This window comes from Apodemus sylvaticus, chromosome 19, assembly GCF_947179515.1.
Source record: "Apodemus sylvaticus chromosome 19, mApoSyl1.1, whole genome shotgun sequence".
Taxonomy (NCBI): domain Eukaryota; kingdom Metazoa; phylum Chordata; class Mammalia; order Rodentia; family Muridae; genus Apodemus; species Apodemus sylvaticus.
Window position 1 is genome coordinate 16,577,171 of NC_067490.1, and position 22,871 is coordinate 16,600,041.

Genomic DNA, 22,871 nt, shown 5'->3' on the forward strand with positions numbered 1-22,871 from the left:
ATGTTTCCAAATGGTGGGAATTGGCATCATGAAACCCAGGCTGTAGTTGTCTTAAGCTCCTGGGGACATTTGAAAGAGGGAAGAAAGGGACTTGCTGGTATTGTTGGGAAGGCAGGAAGTATCAGAAGTTTGAATCAAACATGCAACATTGATGTTCATTTCTTTAATGTCTAGCCCAACCTACAGCCATGAAACCATTTAAGAGTTTTTATGTGGATGGCTGTTTAATGGGCTGAAGTTTATATTTCTTCTGGTTTGCAATAACACGATAATAGGGCAAGTCAACTTGTTTCAAATCAGAAACAAATGTGTTCCAGGCATATCTGAAGGTCTGTGCATAGGGGCCGTCTGTTTTACTATCTTTCCCACAAAACCAGGGCCTGGGGAGAGCACGTATGCTTTCCATCACGGCTACATAAAACCTTTGTCGTCTGAGATCTGAGTGATGCCAGTGCTTCAGTCCTGAAAGCACCAGCAGGTCCGGGACCCAGGTCCGGCAAGATGCTCTGTGCTCTCAGTGTGCTCTTCTGATATGGCACTGTCTGCCCTGCCTCCTCAGTTAGTCTCTGTCTCATAGATTTTCCTGGCTGCCTTCTATGCTGAAATGACACTGTCACAAGCCAGAAAAGGCAATCACTTGTTTCGTTCTTCAGTAGGAAGGGTAGATTTGAAAATGATTTTATTCCAAAAAAAAAAATGGACACAAGCTATTTAAACACTTTTTTCTAAAAGATTCCAAGAACTCACAATGTTTCTATCCCTCAGATAACAACTATGAGTGTTTTGAGCTTATTTGCTCTGCTTTCCTAACATATACACACACAGAATTACGTGTGTGTTTCTACTTGTGCTCATGTGCACGTTGTTATACAAGATGGCCACCATCCTGTGATTTCTCTTTCTTTAAAGTTATATATATATATTATATATTACATATATAATATATGTATATGTATATATAATATTTATATATAAGTAATATTTTGATCATATTTTTTCCATTCCTCAGATTCCCATCCTACTCAGAATCTCCTTACATCCCTAACCACCTGACTTCCTTGGCGGAAATTGGTTTTCCCTTTGCAAGTAATTGTCACTTGGAAATACCTTCTTGGTTAGGGGTGGGCATCCCCATCTTCCTGTGAAGACCCCATGCATGCTGTCATGCCATCTGCAAATTAATTGTATGCCACTTCTGTTGTATCTGGAAGACACTGGTTACTTAGATTTGCCCATCACCTCTCGGCCTTACAATGTTTCCACACTGTCTTCTTTTTCCCTGAGCCTTGAGGGAGGAGGGCTTTGATGAAGACATCCCATTGAGGGCTGAGTGCTTCTAAGTCTCTTCCTCTCTGTATATTGTCTACTTGTGGGTCTCTGTGTTAATTGCCATCCAGTGTTAGAAGCTTTTCTGATGTGGGTTAAGCAAGACACTGATCTAGGGGTGTAGCCATGACACCGGAAGTCACTTCAGTGCTGTGTTTCTTTGGCAGAATAGTAGCAGATTTTCCCTGAGGCCAATGACCTAGTTAGTCTAATGTTTTGGGCCATTTTAGCAGTGTCAGCTATAGGTTCCATTTCATGGAGTGGACCTTAAGCCTGATCATTAACTGGTTGGCTACTCCTATAACTTTTATGCCACAGTTGAACCAGTATATCTTGCAGGTGTTGTAGGTTGCAGGTTTTGTAGCTGGGTTGGTGTTTACCTTTCTTCTCTGGCAGAAGTCTCAACTACATCTCATTCCCCTTTCAGTAGAACTGGCCATCTCCTGGGGAAGTTTTCTGGAAATGGTTAGTATGCAGAATACAGTGTATGCTATTGTTTTTTCATGGCTAAGTTAACATGATTGGTAACTAATTATTTTATAAACATCTCAGGCAAAAATCGTGCTTCTTGAAAGGCTACGGTTTGTCTGTGTGGCAGCCAGAAAGCAACTTTGTTGCACGTATGCTCTAGTAGGTTGAGCTGGAAGTTAAAATAAAACAGAAATAAAACAAAAATTCGTGACTTGGATTTAAAAACAGGACTGGAACATTGACTCCTTAGGCAAAGTGCTCACTGTTGTGCAGTGCATGGATTCAGATTCCCAGAACCCATGTCAACCAGGGCATGGAAGTGTGTGTATGTCTTCTCAGTTCTCCTCTGTGAGAGACAGAGGCTTCCCAGAAGACCTCAGAGTTAGTGTGGTGGATTCACGAAGATACTATCTCAAATAAGCTAACACCCCAGGTTAGCCTCTGACTTTCATATGTATGATGTGGTACACATTCTCCCATAGTCAAGCATACACACATATGTCTCTGTCTCTGTCTCTGTCTGTCTCTCTCTCTCTCTCTCTCTCACACACACACATACACACACACGAAAAGGAAACAAAGAGGAACGTATATATTTGAAAATATCATTTTATAATTATTAAAAATTACATTTATTTATTTATTTTTATTTAAGTGTGTGTGTGTGTGTGTGTGTGTGTTGGTTTCATGCCACAGCACGTTTGTAGAGGCCAAAGGACAACTTGTGTGTGTGCTTTTTCTCCTTCAGCCTTGTGGGTCCCAGGGATCAAACTCAGGTCATCAGACTTGGTGGTAAGTACTTTTTCCCATTGAGCCATCTTGCTGAACTACAATTATTGTTTTTAATTTAAGCTTTTTTTTTTCCCCAAGGAAATCTCATTGTTTGCTTAGGTAATGTTGAAAGATACTTCATACTATGTTTTAAATCTAAAATTCCTCCTCCCTGTGTTTTTAGACTTAGGTCCATGAAGCATTGAATGCTATGAAAGAAAAACAGTTGGAAAGGAAAAAGATATTTAAACAGAAGTTTCCTTGAGCCCTAGGAAGACTTTTAAAAAAGAACCCCCAGCCCCTTTAATTTGGTAATTACCCAGGAGTACTCTGCAGTTGGGGGGCCATTCTGGTAATAGTTTACACCTGTTTCAACTTCTCCCGCTTTTATTGGCAGGGACTGTGCCATCCCATATTTCTTGTGAGGCAAAAATATGAAATAAAACATGGCAGAGCTCTGGAGAAACTATAATAAACATAAAAAATGAATTGTTCAGCTCAAAACATGAAACTCATTGCCTGCACATTTAGCCAGCCATATTTCAGTAGTATCGAAGGAATTTAATCCTGGAGTTGTGTGTCAGGAAGGAGGGAGACAGCTGCTTTCATTGGCAGGAAAAGGCCAAGGTTTTAAAAATCCAAGAGAAGTAACTAAGCTTTGGAACATCATGCCAGAGTCATATTGTAAAGATTGGTGAAAAAAAAAACATTAAATCGTGATGCACTTTCCATGTTTTTGTGGGAGCAGGGGACAAAGAAGTCTTAGCATGTAAGGTTACAGGATTAAACTTAAGGGAGAAGAGCTTCCCCACAGAATATAAGAAGACTTTAGTGGTCATCAAGCAGCCCCCCCACAACATAGAACACAGGTCGGTTTATTTCATAGGCAACATTTCCCTGTCCAAACATATTGAAATGCTTTGGGTTAAGATAGTATTGTGTTTCTTATTTTTCCCTTGGAATCCAACTCTCTATGGTGGTCCTCCTGAAGTCCTCTTTCCTCGTCAGGGATAGCAGTAGCTTAGCATCCTGCTTCCCCGTGGGAGAAAGAACAGGATGTAGCTTCTATTACGAGAAGAGAAATAATCAAATTCATGTAAAGTTTAATCTGGACAGCACTGTCAGTATGCAAAGGTCTCTGGGAAGGTTGGTGGTAGAGTTAAATTGTCATTCTGGTTTTGCCTCACTGGTTGGGTGGCTTTGGCTCTTAGCATGGTCAGGGATGTATAATAAGGGTCTGGACTTGGCTGTTTCTTTTCCTTGGCATAGGACCCAGATATTTGTGGACTGAGAGTAACCACTTCTGTTTTATCACAGGTCTGTAGACTCAGCATGTCAAATGTCTTGAGTTTACATTGAGAAAAACATTCCATGTTGATCTTGCCCTTCTCCCCTCAAACTGTAACTTCTTGGGTGGAATTTGGGGGTTTTCATACTGAGATTGTAGGGTGCATTTGACAGGAGGACTCTCCCGTTGGACCTTGGAGGATCCATGTTTGAGAGATGAGAAAGCAGGGCATGCTGTTCTCTCTTGACTTCTACAGCCTTGACAGATGTGTCTCATGGAGTCGGAGAAATTCCTCAAGAAGGTTCAGCAATCTCAGGCCGAAGTACAGATATTTCTTAAAAAGTGTCAGTCACAGATGAGCCTGAAGTGGGGCCTAAGACAATGATCCAACCAAGAATCCAACCAGGGTGTTTTGCCTTGACTGTAGGAGCATCAGAATTCAAGGAAAGGCAGGCTCACCTGTAGTTTCTTGTACAGCTGGCTTCTCTTGCTTTAGTTTCTGTTATTATTGATTAGCTGTGATCTGAAAATACTACATGGGATATTTGAGAAATTGATTACCCTTTAAGCATGTCAGTCTGAGTGGCATGGTCCTTCTTGGGATACAAACAATCCCTTTGTCTGGTGTATCCACACAACTACCTACTTGTTTGTGACTTCCGTCTCTCAGTTGTCCTGTAGACTCATGGTTTCCACAGAGCTTATGTTTGAGGACCCTTAAGCAGTAGCCTAAAGCTACTTGTCAAGGCCCATGGCATCCACCTGGCTTTGTCACCTCACAAGGGCATGGCCGCAGTTCATATCATCACAAGAGACTTGAGTACCACAATAAGGTCCTTGCTGGATCCTATTTGCCGCAACAAATTTAATGATAGAGTATTTTTAATTGTTCATTTTATGATTACCTGTTAAGTGTTAATCTCTTACTGCATTTAATTTACAAATTAAACTTTATGCTCGGTATCTCTATGAAGGGACAAGTAGGCATAGCTGGGGCTTCTTAACTGAGGTTCACTCCTCTGTCTGTGGCCTTCAATTGTATACCTTATAAACCGGTGTGTGTGTGTGGGGTGTCCTACAGAAGTTTTTAGAGTCAAAAAGGGCAGTGATCTTTGATACCAGTGAACATCCAGTTGTGGCTCCTTGGTCTGCTGTTTGTTTTCAAACCCCAACAATGTGCTAATAATTTGTATTTCTCTTTAAACTTTACTGTCCTACTCAGTTCTAGAACATAGGTCATCGTATATTGGAGCCAATTAGAGAAATTTCCTTGCTGTTGTTCTTTGAAGGTGTTTTGAGGTTATGACATGGTGAGCTGGGCCTGAGTAGAGCACTATCCTGAAGGGAACATTTGTAGAAGTAGACGGCCTTTGCCTCAGGGACTTGACACTTGCAGATACTTGCTCCAAAGAAGAGTATCCAAATCAAAGACATATTTATTTTTTCCAGTGTGGAGTTTGGAAAATATTTGTGATGCTAAACCTTCTCTCCCTAAAAGGGAGATGTCACTAGATTTCTTTCAAATCTTGTCATATTTGCTTCCTTATTTCCATGAAGGTGTCAGTGAGTGACGTCCCTTTGCAACTATTTTTATCCTCAAGTAAGGACTTTGTTCAATAGTTGGCTGGCCTGAAATGTCTCCATGACATTTGCTGTTTGGTTAATATCCTTAGGTTTGACTGCCAGTTTTGACCTACTCAAGAAAACCCTTCAGACACTCCAGCTAGGGTAGACCAGTTATTCCAAATTCAGTTTTCCTTTTTGTGTGTGTATGTGTGTTTTAATATTGATATGTCTCTAAGTTAGGCAGTTGACCCCACAAAGTAAACCTCAGAGGCTTTCTCTGTGGCAGGGTCTGCTGAGTGTGCATTGACTGTACAGGACTGGTGCAGAAAGGGAGTGTAAATGTATTGGCTTCATGGATTAGTGTCTACTGCTAATGCAACAAACTGTTGCCATTCTATTGGCCCGGTGCAAGTGACATTCATCATCTTACAGTTCTGAGGATAGATGTCTGCAGTGCATCACTCTGGGCTGAAGTCAAGGTCTTAGCAGGGCCATGTCACCTCGGAGGCTGCATTTCTTTGTCTTCCAGTTCTGGAAGCTACATGTGTTCTTTCTCTTGTGGCCCTCACCTCTGCTTTCAAATATTTCTCCTTATTGACCTCTGTATTGTTTCTCCTGTTGCCTTTACTGTCCTGATGTAAGGTTGCATTCTGATCCTCATGCTTTATTATTAGAAGGATGATATTGACCTGTTTGAATAACCCAGGGCAATCTTCCTCCCTGTATTACATAATCCCAGGTCCCAGAGGTTAGGACATGAGTATCTTTATTATTTCAACCCTACCACACATTAGATAGAATTATTGTATTTCATTTTGGCTCCTGTTTTCATTTATTTTATCCAATTGTCTTTAGAAATCCCAGAAACATGTTTTCTGTTTTGTTGTTTTGATAAAAGGAATGTTGGTTAAAAAAAAATAAGCTCTCAAATATAAGTAGTTGTGAAATGTCAGTTGATAAAAGAAGAATTTAAGCTTAATCAGTTGTTTCTTCCATTTGTGAGATTGACAGGAGGGACTTGTCACAACTTAATGACAAGTGTCATTCTTAAGGGGACACTTCTTGAATCTTTAGTCATTTTAACAAGTGCTATGAGAATGTGCATGTGAACACACATGTGTATCTACAGGTACATACATACATATATAAACACATATAAACTCATACTCCCACACAGAAATACTAATACATGCACACACATACACATATTCATGTCTATGTACACATTACTCATATATACATATGGCCATGTAGACATGTACATACATGCATGTATTTACATATACACATTCTTACATGTGCACAAACACATACAAACATGCTACACAGAGCATGGGTCACTATACCTTCTGGACTTTAACATCCAGGAGCTGGTGTTCCTTCTTCCAAGTCTTTGTCTGTCCAGTCACCACTACTATACCTTTGCATCTCTGTTAGAAAGATTTATCTTGGGACTGTGATAACGGTGGTAACCCTGTGCCGATGGCTAAGTCTCTTCCCTCTTCTACAATTCTCCACTTAACACCACAAGGCAACTAAAATGCCCACAGGTCACAGGGTGTTTCAGGACACTGGTGGAGGACTTGAGCTGTCCTCCTTGAAGACTGCTTATAGATAGGCAGGGGCAATAGCTGTCATGACCCCATCCATCTTACAGGAAGTTCATAGAGAGGATTGTATTCTAGCTGTAACAGGCCCCTCATCCCACATGAAGTTTGATACTGGTCTTGACCTTGCTTATTCTTATGTTTCCCAATGTGGGAGCGAATGGAGGAGGGGATTGAATTATTGCAAGGGATGAACTAAGGTCCTAGTATGGTATTTGGGCATTTGAACTATTGACATAAAACACAGTCTTCATCTCATAGAGTGTAAGTCTATTCTTAAGCAGAACATGAGTGACTTGACCTATGGACATAGATTCTGGTTGCCCCCAGGAACACATTCCTACAAGGAAATGAATGGTTTCATGAAGAGCTTTTAGTAACAGGACAAAAGACCTGTTTCTAGGGCACTTTTGCAAATGAATTGGTGGAAATTATCAGTAGAAGGGTTGCATCAAAGTGGGGAACCTGCTGTAGTTTCAGATGCTGAGGACCCTTTTTGCTTGGGTTTGGTAGAAGCTAGTGGTTTGCTAAGTTAATACAATCACAAAAGGTGTCACCCCAATAATCACAAGGATGTTGCTTCAGACACAGACGTGATCAGTGAATTAACAGGACCTAAAGATAACCCAAACTTTCTAAGTCTCTACATTCAATAGTTTGAGCCAAATATCCAATAGAGGCATACATTTTTCCTCCATGGAAACTTCAGTTCACATAAGCATAAAACATAACCAGCTCAGAAGTGGGCTATATAAGAATATGCCCAGAGGCCTGGGATCCATTACAGATGGGAAGTGTGGGGAACACAGACTATAGCTTTGACTATGGAGCATTCTCATAGTTTTGTTAAGTGTGGAAGGATAGGGCGGCTACATCTCAGTGTGGAGACAGAGTTGTGGGTCTTCCATTTAACCAAGGATGTGTAATCAATGAGATTTTGTATCTTATGCTTCAATAATTCTGTGTCCCTGATGAGGCCAGGATGGGATTATTTTTATCTTTGTGATCACAGCACCCCTGGTTCTTGAGGGTTTTAAATATAAACATTGACATGAAGAAAGCATTTTTAAATGTGTACATTTTTTTTTTTTTAAATTTACAGCTGCAGCTGAAGGAAAAGGCAGAAGTGGGGAAGACTTTTTCCAAAAGGTGAGTGGCATTTTGCTCTTCTCTGGTTTCGGGGATAAATGGGAAACAGTGCTGTACCTGCGGCTACTCCAGGGATGCTGGGATGATTTCTCACATCCATGCGAACACAAACCTGTTGCGTTCATCTACTCTTGGCGTTCTCCAGCTCAAACCATGTCTGGCCTAGAGGTGGATGGGTGTCTCCCATGTTGTCCTTCTTTCTGGTGAGCAGAACATGGGCTGGGGTCTGTAACAAGTACCAGATGGCTCTTAAGACCTGCTTGCTCAAAGTCAGCACTGTGCCCCTCCTGTCTCCTCTGTTCCCTGAATGTTCTGACCTCCAGTGAAGCCAGTTGGGCCCATCCTGCACATAGCCAGGAGAACGATGCTCAGGTCCAGTTGTGAAGATGATGATGAGAAATTAGAATGCTGGATGATGAATTTGAGTTCTCTTTCTCAGAATATCTTTGATTTGGGAGGAGGCCCTTCCTTTTGAATAGATGGGCTGGAGTCCATGGTTTTCATTCCTTTCCCCCTTGTATCATTGCACTCAAACCCGTGTCTGGATTTAGAGAGCATATCTGTAGAGACAGCCACGGCAAAGGAAGCCAGGTGTGTGGATGAGGTTAAATAATAATGGGGAGAACCATTGGGAAGTCTTTTTTCTCTTGTTTTCCATACACTCCACTTTGTGTGGTGTGGGGGAGGGGTGTCAAACTCATCATTCACCTGTGGCTCCATCCAAGGGTTTTAAAAGTAGGTTTCCTCACATCCGGAGCTCAAACTGTTTCTCCATTTTGAAAGTATTTACCTGTCATAGGCTGCATGCTGCAGAGACTGAAACCAGCCAGGTAAGTGTGCTTGCTGCCTTAGGGGACTATGTGGTACCTGGTGTATATGTATGTATGTGTATGTGTATGTATATGTATGCATGTATGTATATGTATGTATATACACACATATGAGTACATACACATTAATGTATATATGCATATGCACATGTATGTCGTATATAGATATGTACACATGTATCATACATGTATATACGTATCATATATGTATATATACATACATACACATATACATATAAGTGTATAAGTATACATAAGTATACATACATATATACATATATCATATATGCATATATGATACATATTATGTATCATATATGTGTATATCATATATGTATATGTGTATCATATGTTATATGATACATACATATATGTATATATGTACATATGTGTATATATGTACACTCACATATATATGTATATATCATTCATATATCTGTTTATCCATCTGTTTGTGTCTGTCTATCTGTCTGTCTGAGTATGTATACACACACAGCAGTGTAAATGGAACCATGTGTCTAACTCCAGGCACACATGTGTTGCTTGGGCTCTTACTTGGAAGCGCAGAGGCCACTCTTGTCTTCGGGTCAAAAGGTCTGCAGGTTTGTTGTTGGAGGGACTGGTGCCCTCAGAGCCTTCAAAGGCTCATGCTGGAAAAATCAACTTAATAAAGGGCAGACGTCTAAGTTTACAGGAAAGAACATGTCAGTGTTTGGACCAGACAGAAACAGAACCATGGTTCTTCTGCAGAGGAATAAGGCACTGCGGTGGTGCTGTCACCTGACCACACACCCTCCAGTCTCCCATAGTGACGCATCGGTGCTCTCCAGCCTCTGTTTGAGGCAGGATCTTACACTTTAGCCCAGGCTGGACTTAAACTCAAGGCAGTTCTCGTCTCCCATTAGTGCTAGGATTACAGGGGTGAGCTGGTACACTGGGGATCACTGTGTGTCTGTAAAGGGACACACACACTCTCTCTTCTAACTGCTGGGACACCTTTCACTCTTGGGTGTGTGCGCTGACCAAACTTTTAAACCCTTCTGTTTCTGAGATTCAGGTTCGAGTCATCTGGTGATTTTCAGACATTTTCAAGATCTGCAGGGATTGGTTTTTCTTCTTTATTGTGACCCTTCTTAAAGAGGGTGGAAGACATTATAGCACTTTGCATCTATGTGTCATGGAAATCATGAAAAAGTCATATATTATACATGAGAGTACTTGCTGCAGTATGCTAAATTACACTCTTTCATATTTTTCAAATTAGAAAAATAGAATGTATCATTTGGAATAGGGAATCATAGAAGCCCGCAGACTTTAAAGTAGAATTTAACAAGAGTAAAATTGTCAAATACTGTGTCTTTCAAGATGTCACGGTTACTGGGTTACTGTCTTTCTGTGCCTTGAACTTCTCCCATAGAATTTCAGTTATTGCTTCTGTCAAAGATGTGCTTGGTTCTCCCCCCCCCCCCATATATGTGTTTGTGTGCACATGCCTTGCGTGTATGCATATTTGTGTATATGCATGTAGAGGCCAGAGATTAGCATGCAGTGTCTTCCTCAGTAGCTTGCTACCTCATTTTTGGGGATAGACTCTCTTAGTTGGCCTAGAAGTCACAGAACAGGCTACCCTGCTTAGCCTTCCCAGAACAGGCATTATAAGTGTGCACCACACACTAAAACACTAAAGTGTGCTTTAAGTGTGGGTTGTAGAGTTTGGCATTACCAAACAAACCATCTCCTAGCTCTGAGCCCATTATTTTCACATACCATGCATGTTTTTTGAAATGTTTTATCTCTCTGATGCTCTGCTGAGGTAAAAGACGTAATTTTCTGTCACCGGGAAACCCAACAATATAGCAGTTTAAAGAATGGATTCAATGAGTTTGGCGGTTGGCGCAGACTTGATTTTCCCTGGCCTGTAACATTCTACGGATGCTGTTCCAGCTTTTTGGTTGCTTTGTCTCATTTTACAATTAGAGGGTTAGGGTTTCCACTGTTGAGAAAGAGACACCATGAGCAAGGGAAGCACAGCATCCTCCAGGCAGACATGGTGCTGGAGAAGGAGCTGAGAGTTCTACATCCTGATCCAGCTGTAGCCAGGAGAGGACCGTCTCCCAGGCAGCTAGGAGGAGGGTCTCAAAGCCCACCCCCAGTGACACCCTTCCTCCAGCAAGGCTCCTCCAACACTTCCTAGAAGATTTCACCTCAGCGATACTAGTCTCTTCTTAATCACAACTGATTCTTTAACCACAGTTGACCAGCATCCATTGTCCTAGCAAAGCAAAGGCTTCGCCTCAGTAGTAATGGTCTTTTGTTAATCCCAAGTTATTCTTCAGTCCCAGCTGTATTCTTCATTCAAAATGTCAAACAGCCCTGATAGTCCTTGCTTCTCTCTGAGGCCCCACAAGCCAGGCCTTCACTGTCTGCATTTCTCTTAACACTTCCAGGCTTCTACAGAGCAGCTCACCAATGAGCTAAACACTCAATGGCTTTTCTAGCCCAAGGTTCCAAAGTCCTTCCATAGTCCTCCCCAAAACATGACCAGGTTTATCACAGTAACCCCTGATTATCCTGGTGCTAGTTTCTTTCTTAGAGTTACTGCTGTGCTGTGATCAAACACAATGGCCAAAAGCAACCTGGGTGGGAACAGATTTGTTTTGCTTGCATTATTACATCACAGTCTATCATGGATGGCAAGGAATTAATGTAGGGCAGGAACCTGGAGGGAGGAGCTGATACAGCGCCAAGGAGGAGTGCTGCTTACTGGCTAGCTCCTCATGATTTGCTCAGCGTGCTCTTTTACAGTGTCTGGACCACCATCCCAGGGGTGTACCACCCCCTTCTGTGGGCTGCGCCTCCATTCTCAGTCACTAAGAGAATATAGTTTTGTCTACAATCTAATATTAAGGAGGTCATTTCCCAGTTGAGGTACCCTATTCGTAGATGACTATAGCTTGGGTCATGCTGATATACAACTAGCGAGCACATTCTTCATATGCGATTAGGGGCCCACCCTATTCTCTGCGTCACATTTTAAGTTACTACATATTCCGTGGCCCTGTTTCTGAACAGGCTACTGGGGGTTAAGGATCCAATGTATATTATTCTGGAAGGAAAACTTAAACCTCTTCACCTTTGAATGTAGGAAATGATTCTGTAGAAAACATTTACTGTCACAGAGAAAGACCAAAGCAGTCAAGTGTCATTTATTAAATGTGTGTGTATGTTCAGTTTGATTGCCACATTTCAATTGCCTGTCATTTATTATTTTTTTTTTCTATTGCTGTCATTGCAAGTCATCTCTAAAAAAATGTAATCAGTCTGAGAAAGGAAAAGACTTAACCCATGATCCCATACATTATATTGAAAGGGAACTGTAGATGTAATGTTCATCTTTTTGGGCACGCATCTGAAAGTGACTTTCAGTATTTTCTGGGTTATAGGGCTATGGCTTAAACTATTTGCATAAGGTGCATTCTCTCTCTCTCTCCCTCTCTCTCTCTCTCCCTCTCTCTCTCTCTGTATACACATGCATGGATGTGTGTGTGTGTGTGTGTGTGTGTAAGAGAGAGAGAAACAGAGACAGACAGAGAGAGAGAGAGAGAGACATAGAGAGAGAGAGACAGATAGACAGACAGACAGATGGAGAAAGAGAGAGATACTTGCTTTACAAAGTTCCCTAACAGTCATATCTTTCATTCTTTGGCTCTGTCTGTTCTTTACAAGGGAGGGAGTGGCTCAGCTTATCACTGGTCTCTCTGATTTGTTCTCTGCCTAACAACAACTTTCATCTCAACACATGGAAGTGATCTTCCGGGATGTTTTCTTCCTTGTGGGTTTTTTTCTTTTGGGCAGCTGTTCATGGCTTACTCATTGTCTACCCCGTTTCCTCTTCATCTTCCTCCCCCCACCCCTCTTTTGTGAAAATGATCCTGGTCAACTCTTTCTTGGCAGGAAAATGTGTTCCAGTGTGTAAGGTAGGGATGGGGGCGGGCATGTCTTCCCAGTGTGACTCACCAAAGCCAAAGTCTGTGAGGTGCTTGTGTCCTGATGGCTGACGAAGATGAAGTTCACTTAGCATCTCTGTGGCCTTTGATGGGATCCCCAGGCCTTCCTCTGCACAGGGCCATGCACAGCAACCCCCAAAGCACACATCACATATTTTAAATGAAGGGGTATTTGTGTGTGTGTGTGTGTGTGTGTGTGTGTGTGTGTGTGTGTTTGTAAGCAGATATTGGATGTTTCCTTGGAAATCGACCAATAAATTCTGCCCTGGCCCAGAGCTAATGGCATAACTAACTTGGAAAAGATACTTCTTGGTGGCTAATAATTATATTGTTATCACCCCAAACTCCTGCCTTTTAGGCAAAATGATTGCTTTGGGCATTTTTTTTTTTTAATTTATTAAGTTAGGGAGTGTAGCCTTCTAGAGGAAAGATTGCTTCAAGGAAAGCTTGGTTCCCTGTACCTCAGAATGGACAGGTCAGTAGTCTTAGCTGAGACTACCTTAGTTTTTAGTCTGAGTGTAGTAGAAGTGATAAAATTCAATGTGTGTCCTCCACTGGACGATCATTGATCTCTAAGTGTTGGAAGACTGACCCGCCTCTATCTTGTCTTCCCCATTTGAAAGTTTATTCAGTTAACTGTTGCTTATAAAGGCACCTTTTCAAATGGTGAGTCTTTATGCTTAAATGTAGTCTTTTTTTTAGATTGAATTTTTTAAAATATGTATCTTGTGTGTCTCTGTATGACAATTTGCATGTTGGGTGCAGTACCTGCAGGATCCAGAAGAGGGCCTCTGATTCCCCTGGAGCTGGAGTTCTAGGAGATTATGAACTGCTGGCCATGGGTACTGGGAACTGAACAGGGCTTCTCTCTGTGAGCTGCAAAAGTTCTAAACTGCTGTGCGGTCTCTCCAGCCCCCATTGAGACCGTTTTTTATCTGCCTGTGTGTGAGCGCATGTGCATGAGTGCATGCATGTGAGTGTGTATGTGTGGCCAACACACAGGGAAAAGTCAGTACAGTACATGAATATTTCCATTTTTTCTTAATAATGGTTCAGAGGAAGGTCTTATTACTTTATGTTTCTCTAAGTAACTTGATCCTTGAATTAAGTGGTTGAACATCCTGGATGTTATTGTCTGATGTCAAATATGTAGTGCTTGTGGCTTTTCTAAACTGCCTCTTTGGCAGTTTAAAAAAAAATTATTTGGATGTAAATTCTTTCCTGAAAAACAGTGTTCTCAGGCATTTTCGTGGTAGAGAAATGGATTTGGAGATGAGAACCATACAAGCATGCCTTCCTTTCTGTGAGTTGGCTGAGGACTTTTGTCATCGCAGGTGACCTTAGATCGCCTACAGTATCTGTTGTTTGTTATCACCATGACAACAGACCAGACAGGTGTAATGTCGAGCACCCCCGGCTCCCCGTGCCTCCTTTTGGCTTCTTTTCCTGAGCTTTCCATTACTTGTTTTGGGAAGAAGATGAAAAACTCTATTTCCCGTGAGCCTTGTTACTCTGGAATTACCCGGGAACCTTGATTTCCCATGAATAAGAGAGCAAGAAAACTTCGGGGGCTTGGCGTCGTTTTTGTAAGTTAAGTAGATCTTCCCTGGTGGTGGATGCTGTTGGGGAGCCATGTGGTGTGGCCTGCTCCCCAGCTCTGGAGGTTTGGAGAGGCCAAGCTTTCTTGCCTCAAGCCAGCTCTTGAGAGAGAGAGAGAGAGAGAGAGAGAGAGAGAGAGAGAGAGAGAGAGAGAGAGAGAGGAGAGAGGTATTGGCAAACTTGAGGTATTGGCAAACTTGAGGCAGGGATGTTTCTCAGGGCCTGATGGGAACATGACTGTGAGTTTCTTCCTATCTGAATACTTCTCCGTGTTATCCTTTTCATCTCCTGAGAGTGAGACCTGTTCCTTTGTGAGCAGGGGGAATCCTAAACCCCTCTTGTCTGATGGGTCTCTTAGAATGCTAAAGAAGAGCAAATCTGGCCTCCAAAAAGGTTGATTCTGAGGGACCAGAGGCATTAGCTGGAGGCATTGGAGTGTGAGGGAGAGAGATAGAGAGGGCTGGTTTCAAAGCTGAATAATCATTCATGGTCACAGGTGCTGTCATCCTTGGAAGTCATGACTGCGGAAAGGAAGGGGTCCCCATATGGCTCCTGCCCTCAGGCAGCTCACTCAGGAGAAGGGGACAGTAAATGCCATGCACTGCACAGGAAATGCAGGGGAAATGTAGGACATGATATTTTTTCTACTCTTGAGACATCAAGGCCTCCTTGAAGCTCATGTTTTGAGTAGGACTTTGATTTTCTGAGATGGCCTCCTTTAGAAGTGTAATTGGTGTGTTGAGAGAAGGAAGGCCTTGTGGATGAGCTGCTGGGGAGGGTTTAATAGGGTTACGGCGGCTTCCATAGCCCCATAGTGTCTAAAGGAGGCTCTGGGCTCTGTGGAAAGACATCTTTGCAAAAGAACCAAGGCAAGAGGCAGGGATACCCCTCCATATGTATATATATATATATATATTTTTCTTTTAGGAAACAGGTTAAACTATATGAAATCAGTTCATGTGGGCTAATAATGTTCTCTGGCTTTTCACTGGAAAGCCATAAGGATGAGTGGAAGGATTTGAATCCAGAACTCAGCAGATCATCTGTTCCATGTGTTATTTCCTCAGAAAGAGTAAAAAAAAAAAAAAAGAAAGTAGTTGCAAATGCTGTTGTGGCTTAATCCTGTAACCCCCACATTTGGTTGGCTTAGGCAGGAGAATTATTGTAAGTTCTAGACTAGCCTGGGTTATATAGTGAACACTAGGCTAGCCTGGACTACGGTGTCAGACTTGTCTTAGAAAATGAAACAATACAAAAAAAAAAAACCAACAAAATATCTAAACCAAACCAAAACAACCCAAAAGAAAACAAAACAAAACCACAAACCAAATCAAATCAATTTTCAAAATGACCAGATATTTGGCAATAAAGTTTGCTTTTCCAATACTTATGGCTGTTGAATTTTGAGCCCAGGAACACGGTACAGGCCTGCTGGGAAGATCTTCTGTCCTGATTCCTTTATTAGTTTGGGGTTAGGAACACATAAATACTACTCTCCCGAATAAGCAAAGATTATTTTTTTAATGAGGTTTTGCAACATGGGCTCTCAGCTATTGTGATACCTTTATTAAGTTTTGGATCATAAAATCGCCAAGTTCGGAATGATGGCTATAAAATAAATGTTGCCGCGTTTAACTTAAGTTCTGATCCTTGTGTGATATGTCACTTAAAAATGTATTTTCAGGGGGAAAAGCAGTCGAAAGTTTTGGCTGCCGCAGTTTATTTCTGGCCCCGTTTTATGGAAAGGAAGCAAAACTTTCTGAGAAATGGATACAAACGATTTAGATTTGGCAAGGCGTGGGAAATTGGGTTCTGTTTGCAGGATTAAAGCACTGTTGGCTATCACTTGAGCATATGTTCCAATTAGCATTAAACCACCAGTGTAATGATAAATGCACACCAAGAGGCCAGGCCACGAGCCTTTAGGTCCAAGAGCTCTTGAGGGGACGGATCTTCCAGCTCAGTCACTGACGGGAATCCATGTTGTAGCGCTTCCATTTCTTCGTGCTTAGTGTTAAAACTTGGAGGGAATAGTGATTGTTACTTCCTATCATTTTTGACGTTATTTTTTAAATTTGAATGCTTAACTTCTTTTGGGTTTGATGAAAGGTTACTATCTTGCTTTTTCCAGGGTGAAGTTTCCCTCCTTGTATTGGTGTTGTCCTCCTATTATCCTTTTTAGGGCCGGGTTTGTGGATAGATATTGGGTAAAATTCAGGAGACAGCAGGTGTTGGAGAGGGTGTGGAGAAAGAGGAACACTCCTCCACTGCTGGTGGGGTTGCAAATTGGTACAACCACTCTGGAAAGCAGTCTGGCGGTTCCTCTGAAAACTGGGCACCTCACTTCCAGAAGATCCTGCTATACCACTCCTGGGCATATACCCAGAAGACTCCCCACCATGTAATAAGGATACATGTTCTACTATGTTCATAGCAGCCCTATTTGTAATTGCCAGATGCTGGAAAGAACCCAGGTATCCCTCAACAGAAGAGTGGATGCAAAAAATGTGGTATATCTACACAATGGAGTACTATTCAGCCATTAGAAACAATGAATTCATGAAATTCTTAGGCAAATGGATGGAGCTAGAGAACATCATACTAAGTGAGGTAACCCAGACTCAAAAGGTGAATCATGGTATGCACTCACTAATAAGTGGATATTAACCTAGAAAACTGGAATACCCAAAACATAATCCACACATCAAATGAGGTACAAGAAGAAAGCAGGAGTGGCCCCAGGTTCTGGAAAGACTCAGTGAAACAGTATTCAGCAAAACCAGAACGGGGAAGTGGGAAGGGGTGGATGGGAGGACAGGGGAAGAGAAGGGGGCTTACGGGACTTTCGGGGAGTGGGGGGGGCTAGAAAAGGGGAAATCATTTGAAATGTAAATAAATTATATCGAATAAAAAAAATTAAAAAAAAAATAAATAAAAAAATAAAAAAAAATTGTTTGTGGCTATAAAAAAAAAAAAAAAAAAAAAAAAAAAAAAAAAAAAAAAAAAAAAAAAAAAGAAACAAGCTGAGTAAGCCATAAGGGAAAAAAAAGATCCAAGGGAAGACTTCGGCTCGGTTGTCCTGGTAGAAAGGAGTAGATGGGCATTGTTTCTTTAAAAGGAGGTCAAGTGACTTTAAGCCAGGGTTGAGAGGCACTGGGGATATAGTGTGGGTAACAACAGGGACAGATTTTACACTCCTGTCAGTATCCATGTCGATCACTAGTGCTGATAAAAGTGATTTTGTAGTCACGTGTTCTGTTAATTCTATATAACCATGAACCTTAATTAATTGCTCATGTGTTATTTCCTCACGACTTAAACCCTGTGTTCAGGTTTATTCCCATAAAATTTAATGTTACAGATCCAGGGAGATAGCGTCCTGGGTGACGCACACACTGTGGAGTCTGAGAACTAGAACCCCTCACCTGCCGAGAACCACTCGAATCCTGGGTAGCCATAGTGGCTCCCTGTCACCTGAGGAGGCAGAGATAGGAGTTTCCAGGAGCAATCTGGACAGCCAGACTGGTTGTCCAGAGAACTCCGGTTTCACCTGAGAGACCCTCAGAACAAACCAACTCAGCTGCAAATGCCCCTTCTAGAGTCTTCTGTCACTGTTGTCTCTGCCTTTCCTGTCTGGTTGCCAGCTCACAGTCAGCCACCGTGGGAGGCTCTCGGGGTGTTTTTTTTCTTGAGTTAATATAATCCATCTAGATTCTGAACTCTTAAGTGTTTGGGGACCTAGCACATTGCTCCGTACATCTGGTTAGAACTAAGGGATGCCAGGGTGTAGTGGGACCTCAGAGAGTTCCTGGGTTACTGAATAGATGAGGGAAACAGGACCTTGGGAACTGAAGCTATTTATTTGCCCGAGTTGTGAACAGATGGCTGCTGCCATCCATAGCTTCCCCAAATCCATGTGCTCCTTCAGGGAGAAAGGTGATCTCATCTCAATCTTCTTGTTAACTGGAAGGCGCAGTGCTTAAAGATTGCCACTAGAAGTACTAGAGTGTGATCAGTTCTGAGCCCCCTCCCAACACATCCACAAAGATGCCATGGGCCCCTTCAGAAGGTGTGATGGAAGTCAGGATCTGCAAAGTAGGTTGTTCATAACTTGGATGGTCCAGAGGCAGTGATGTTACACTGACATAGGAGCCACAAGATCTGGCCAGTGGCTGCAGAGTGTAGGACAGGCCACTTAAGACCTGGGTGCCAGGCTGGAGAGATGGCGCTGTGGTTAAGAACAATGACCGGTCTTCCAGAGGTCCTGAGTTCAATTCTTACAACCACATGGTGACAAAAAAACATGTAATTTCCTATAGATCTGGGAGCAAAATGAGTTGACATGATGCGCTTATGCTGGGTTTAGAAGCAGGAAGGCATGATAATAAATCTAAGCGGAGGTTTGATTGACAGAAGACAATAGAGTCTGCATCTTACATCCAAATGATGGTAGTATAGCTGCCAACATTGTGGCATGAGGACAATGCAGTCTGAAGACTGAAGACACATACAGTTCTAGAATACATATGGAACCTTGACTCAGTGTAGGGTTGAGATGGTTGCATCTTGTATTTGGAGAGATTCCTTTTTTCTTGATTTTTCTGTCTCATTTGCTGGTTTGATTTTTTTTTAAATTTATTTTTCCTTTGCAACACTGAGAATTAGACCCAGGACCTTGCATAAGCCAGGATGTACTCTTCTATAAAGTATTACCCTGGAGCCAGTTTGTTTTTGTTTTGATGTCTATATCTTACGTTTTATGGGGAAATAGGTTTTTTTTATTCTTCTTTTTTTAAAATTTTCTATATTCTTTGTTTATATTCCAAATGATTTCCCCTTTCCCGGTTCCCCCCTCCCCATAAGCCCTCTTCCCTCCACCCATTCCCCAATCAACCCCCTCCCACTACTCTGTCCTGGTAGTCCCCTACATTGCTGATTCAAGTCTTGTCAGGACCAGGGTCCTCTCCTTCCTTCTTCTTGGGAATCATTTGATATGTGAATTGTGTCTTGGGTATTCAGAGCTTCTGGGCTAATATCCACTTATCAGTGGTTACAGGAAAACAGGTTTTTATTACTTATAGATAACCTTTCCCTTTTGTAGTTCCCTCCTCCCTTCCTCCTTTCCCACCTCCCCTTTCTCCTGCTAATGACATGGTAAACTGACATGTAATGGTTACCTTTAGAGCCTTGCTCTGTTGATCCTATATCATGAAGTATGAAATCCTCCAGGACAGAAAGGCCATAGCTTGATTAGGATGGATTAAAGGTACCAGGACAAATTGAGATTCATTTTTAATGAATATATATTCATTAAAATTATATTAATATAATGTAATATAAATATATTGATTTAATATTATATGTAATATTAAAATATTGTATAGTATATTATATATTACATATAATATTATATATATATATATACAATATTGTGGCATAACATTTAAGATACACTCTTGGCAATCATTGAGCTGAGGCAAATTAACTGGGGTGTTACCATGATGCACGATGGGTCTTAGAATATTTCCCCTGTCTAACTAAAACAGTATTTTACAGCTAGAGATCTAGCTCAGCAGAATGCTTGACTAGCATGTCTAAAGCTCCACATCCAATCCCTAGCACCATTTAAGCTGGGCAGATTGGTGCACACATCTAATTCCAGCACTCTGGACGCAGAGGCAAGGAGAATCAAGAGTTCAAGGCCATCCTCAGATACTTGGCAAGTTTGAAGCAAGCCTGGATTACTTAAGACCCTATCTCAAAACAAATTTTAAAAAATCTATTGTTTTTGTGTACAAAAGTCAGAGACAACACTTCTTTTAAGTTTCAGGTTGAAGGTTCAACTCATAGGGTGTTTGCTTCATGTGAGAGGCACATAGTTCTCCTGTGTTTTCCAAGGCTCTGATTCTCCTTGAACTTCTCAGTGAGTTGGGTAATGAGGTCTTTGATGATGGGTGCCTGCCACCAAAATTAAATCCAATTAATCGTGTTGGATGTGATACTGAGATACAGGGTCAGACCTAACAGGAGGCTTCTTTTTAGCTCCATACTTCACACCCGGTTCATGGCTAAGTAAGACCTGGACAGGAGTGGCCAGTTTTCATTAAAAATAAACTAGAATGATCTTTTATTTCCTTCTCTGCTGACCGCAATGTCTCTTGAACTAAGCAGCCCACATATCTTACAAAGGATTGAGTTGAAGAAAGATTTGAGCCTATACTGTTGTGGTGAATTGTATATGCTTCACCCAGGGAGTGGCACTATTAGGAGGTGTGCCTTGTTAGAGTAGGTGTGACCTTGTTGGAGGAAGTTTGTCACTGTGGGCTTTAGGACCCTCTTGCTAGCTGCCTGGAAGCCAGTCTTTTCCTAGCTGTCTTCAGATGAAGATGTAGACCTCTCAGCTCCTCCTGCACCATGCCTGCTGGACACTGCCATGCTCCCCCTTGATGATAATGGACTGGACCTCTAAACTTGAAAGCCAGCCCTAATTAGATATTGTTCTTTATAAGAGTTGTCTTGGTCATAGTGTCTGTTCACAGCAGTAAAACCCTAACTAAGACAACTGTACACGTTGCTCTGGTTTTCTATCTGTTGATGCCATGTGGATGCATTGGCTCTTCGGATGCTAAGTGGTACCAGTTGTATAAAAAAGAAGCTGAAGTTACTATAGAGTGTTTGTACCATCCACAGTTTTCAAAGAAGGGTGTAGTTAAACTTCTTTATAGGCTGAAGTGTTATAAGCCAAATTAGAATCCAAAGAGACACCTTCCTTTACTACTGAGAATCTTACACACACACACACACACATACACACACACACACACACACACACACACACCTACCTGTTGAACCTAACTTGCTTATTAGAGCCATGGGATAAAAAGGCACTCATTAGTGCTTGCTGAATGAGTGAAGGGAATGATAGACTCACTCATTAAAATGTTGAGTTAGAGGAGATGGCTCAGTGGGTAAAATAGCTAGACACAAGTATGGGGACTGGAGTCTGACTTTCTAACATACCTATAAAAACCAAGTGTGGTGGTGCATGCCCGAAACCTCAGCCCTAAGGGTGGTGGTGGTGGAGGTGGAGGTGGAGGTGGAGGAGGAAGAGGTGGACCCCTTATGTTTACAGGGACAGATTTAAAATGATTGAGCCTAGGTACAAAACTATTTAGCAGAAAAGGCAAGTCGTGAAGTTGCAGGTGTGTCACAAGTTTGTGCTAACATGCCAGTAGCAAGGGCTCCGAAACGCTGGCATTGCTCCGTGAATAAACCTGTTACCCTAAAGCTGGTACTCAAAATTGTTAATTACCTAGTGGTACAACCTGCCTAGGAGAGTGGCTAAGGGGATCTGAGCTCTGTGATGTGATCTGGGCTCTGAGGTTCCTGGGACACTGGAAGTTTCTTAGCCCTGAGGCGTTGAGGCTTCTAGGGTCAAGAGCTGAATCCTGCTCTGTGTAGATCCCAGCCCTTCTTCCCTGCAATGTTTATTCAGTCCATGTGTGCTGTGTTCTAGGACATAAAACAACGATGCTTAGTCAGGGAGAGGAGAAGGTCACAGAGATGATTTCGAGGCTGGCTTTCTTCCTGGAATGTTGTGGAACTTTTCCTGTAATAAGTTCCTGGTGATTTGAGGACATCTGCAGACGTTGTGTTCAGACTCTGACTTGCAGTTCTTGGTTCAGGGCAGCCACTGCATGTATCCTGAATCTGACAGTACAAACCTCTCTTATGGAGATCGCCCAAAATCATGTGCGCTAGAAACATGGGCCTTCCCCCCTTTTCTTGCTTATATCTTCATACCTACAAATGTCATTTACTAATATGTGGGTCGACCAGTTGTCCCTTCCTAGATGCCAGTGAAGAAAGTTTATGTCTTTTACTGCTTTAAGCTAACCATGACTTAATGATAAGCTGATTTTCCCACTGTAAACTGGGAAATTGAGGTCCCTGATGTTGGTTGGGCCTCTGAAGGTTTTGTGACATTTCACAGACAAGTTGGGACATGAATATCAAAGGGAGGGACAGTGCTCTTGACTGCATGGCAACTGTATGCACATTAGAGAGTTTGGCTATGTGCAGTGATTGTGCAATTAGTTGGGAGCTCTCTGACTGCAGTACTCCTCACTGCCTTTTTGTGTGTCACATTTGCAAAGTAACCTAGATATTTCCTGAAGCAACTCCCTCTATGGTTGTCAATCACTACCAGACCTTCAGAGGCATCTTCAATTATACTTATGTCTGAGCAAGGCTAGGC

At 42.0% G+C, this 22,871-nt stretch overlaps 1 protein-coding gene across 3 annotated transcripts in view; it reads left to right on the top strand.

Moving 5' to 3' along the window:
* Bicc1 (BicC family RNA binding protein 1) overlaps nt 1-22,871 on the top strand; it is a 227,704-nt gene that overhangs the window by 72,146 nt on the left and 132,687 nt on the right. For all 3 annotated transcript variants that reach the window (XM_052163406.1, XM_052163408.1, XM_052163409.1), the window contains exon 2: nt 8,132-8,178. In XM_052163406.1, coding sequence (XP_052019366.1) covers nt 8,132-8,178 — 47 coding nt within the window. The remainder of the gene's footprint in view (nt 1-8,131; nt 8,179-22,871) is intronic.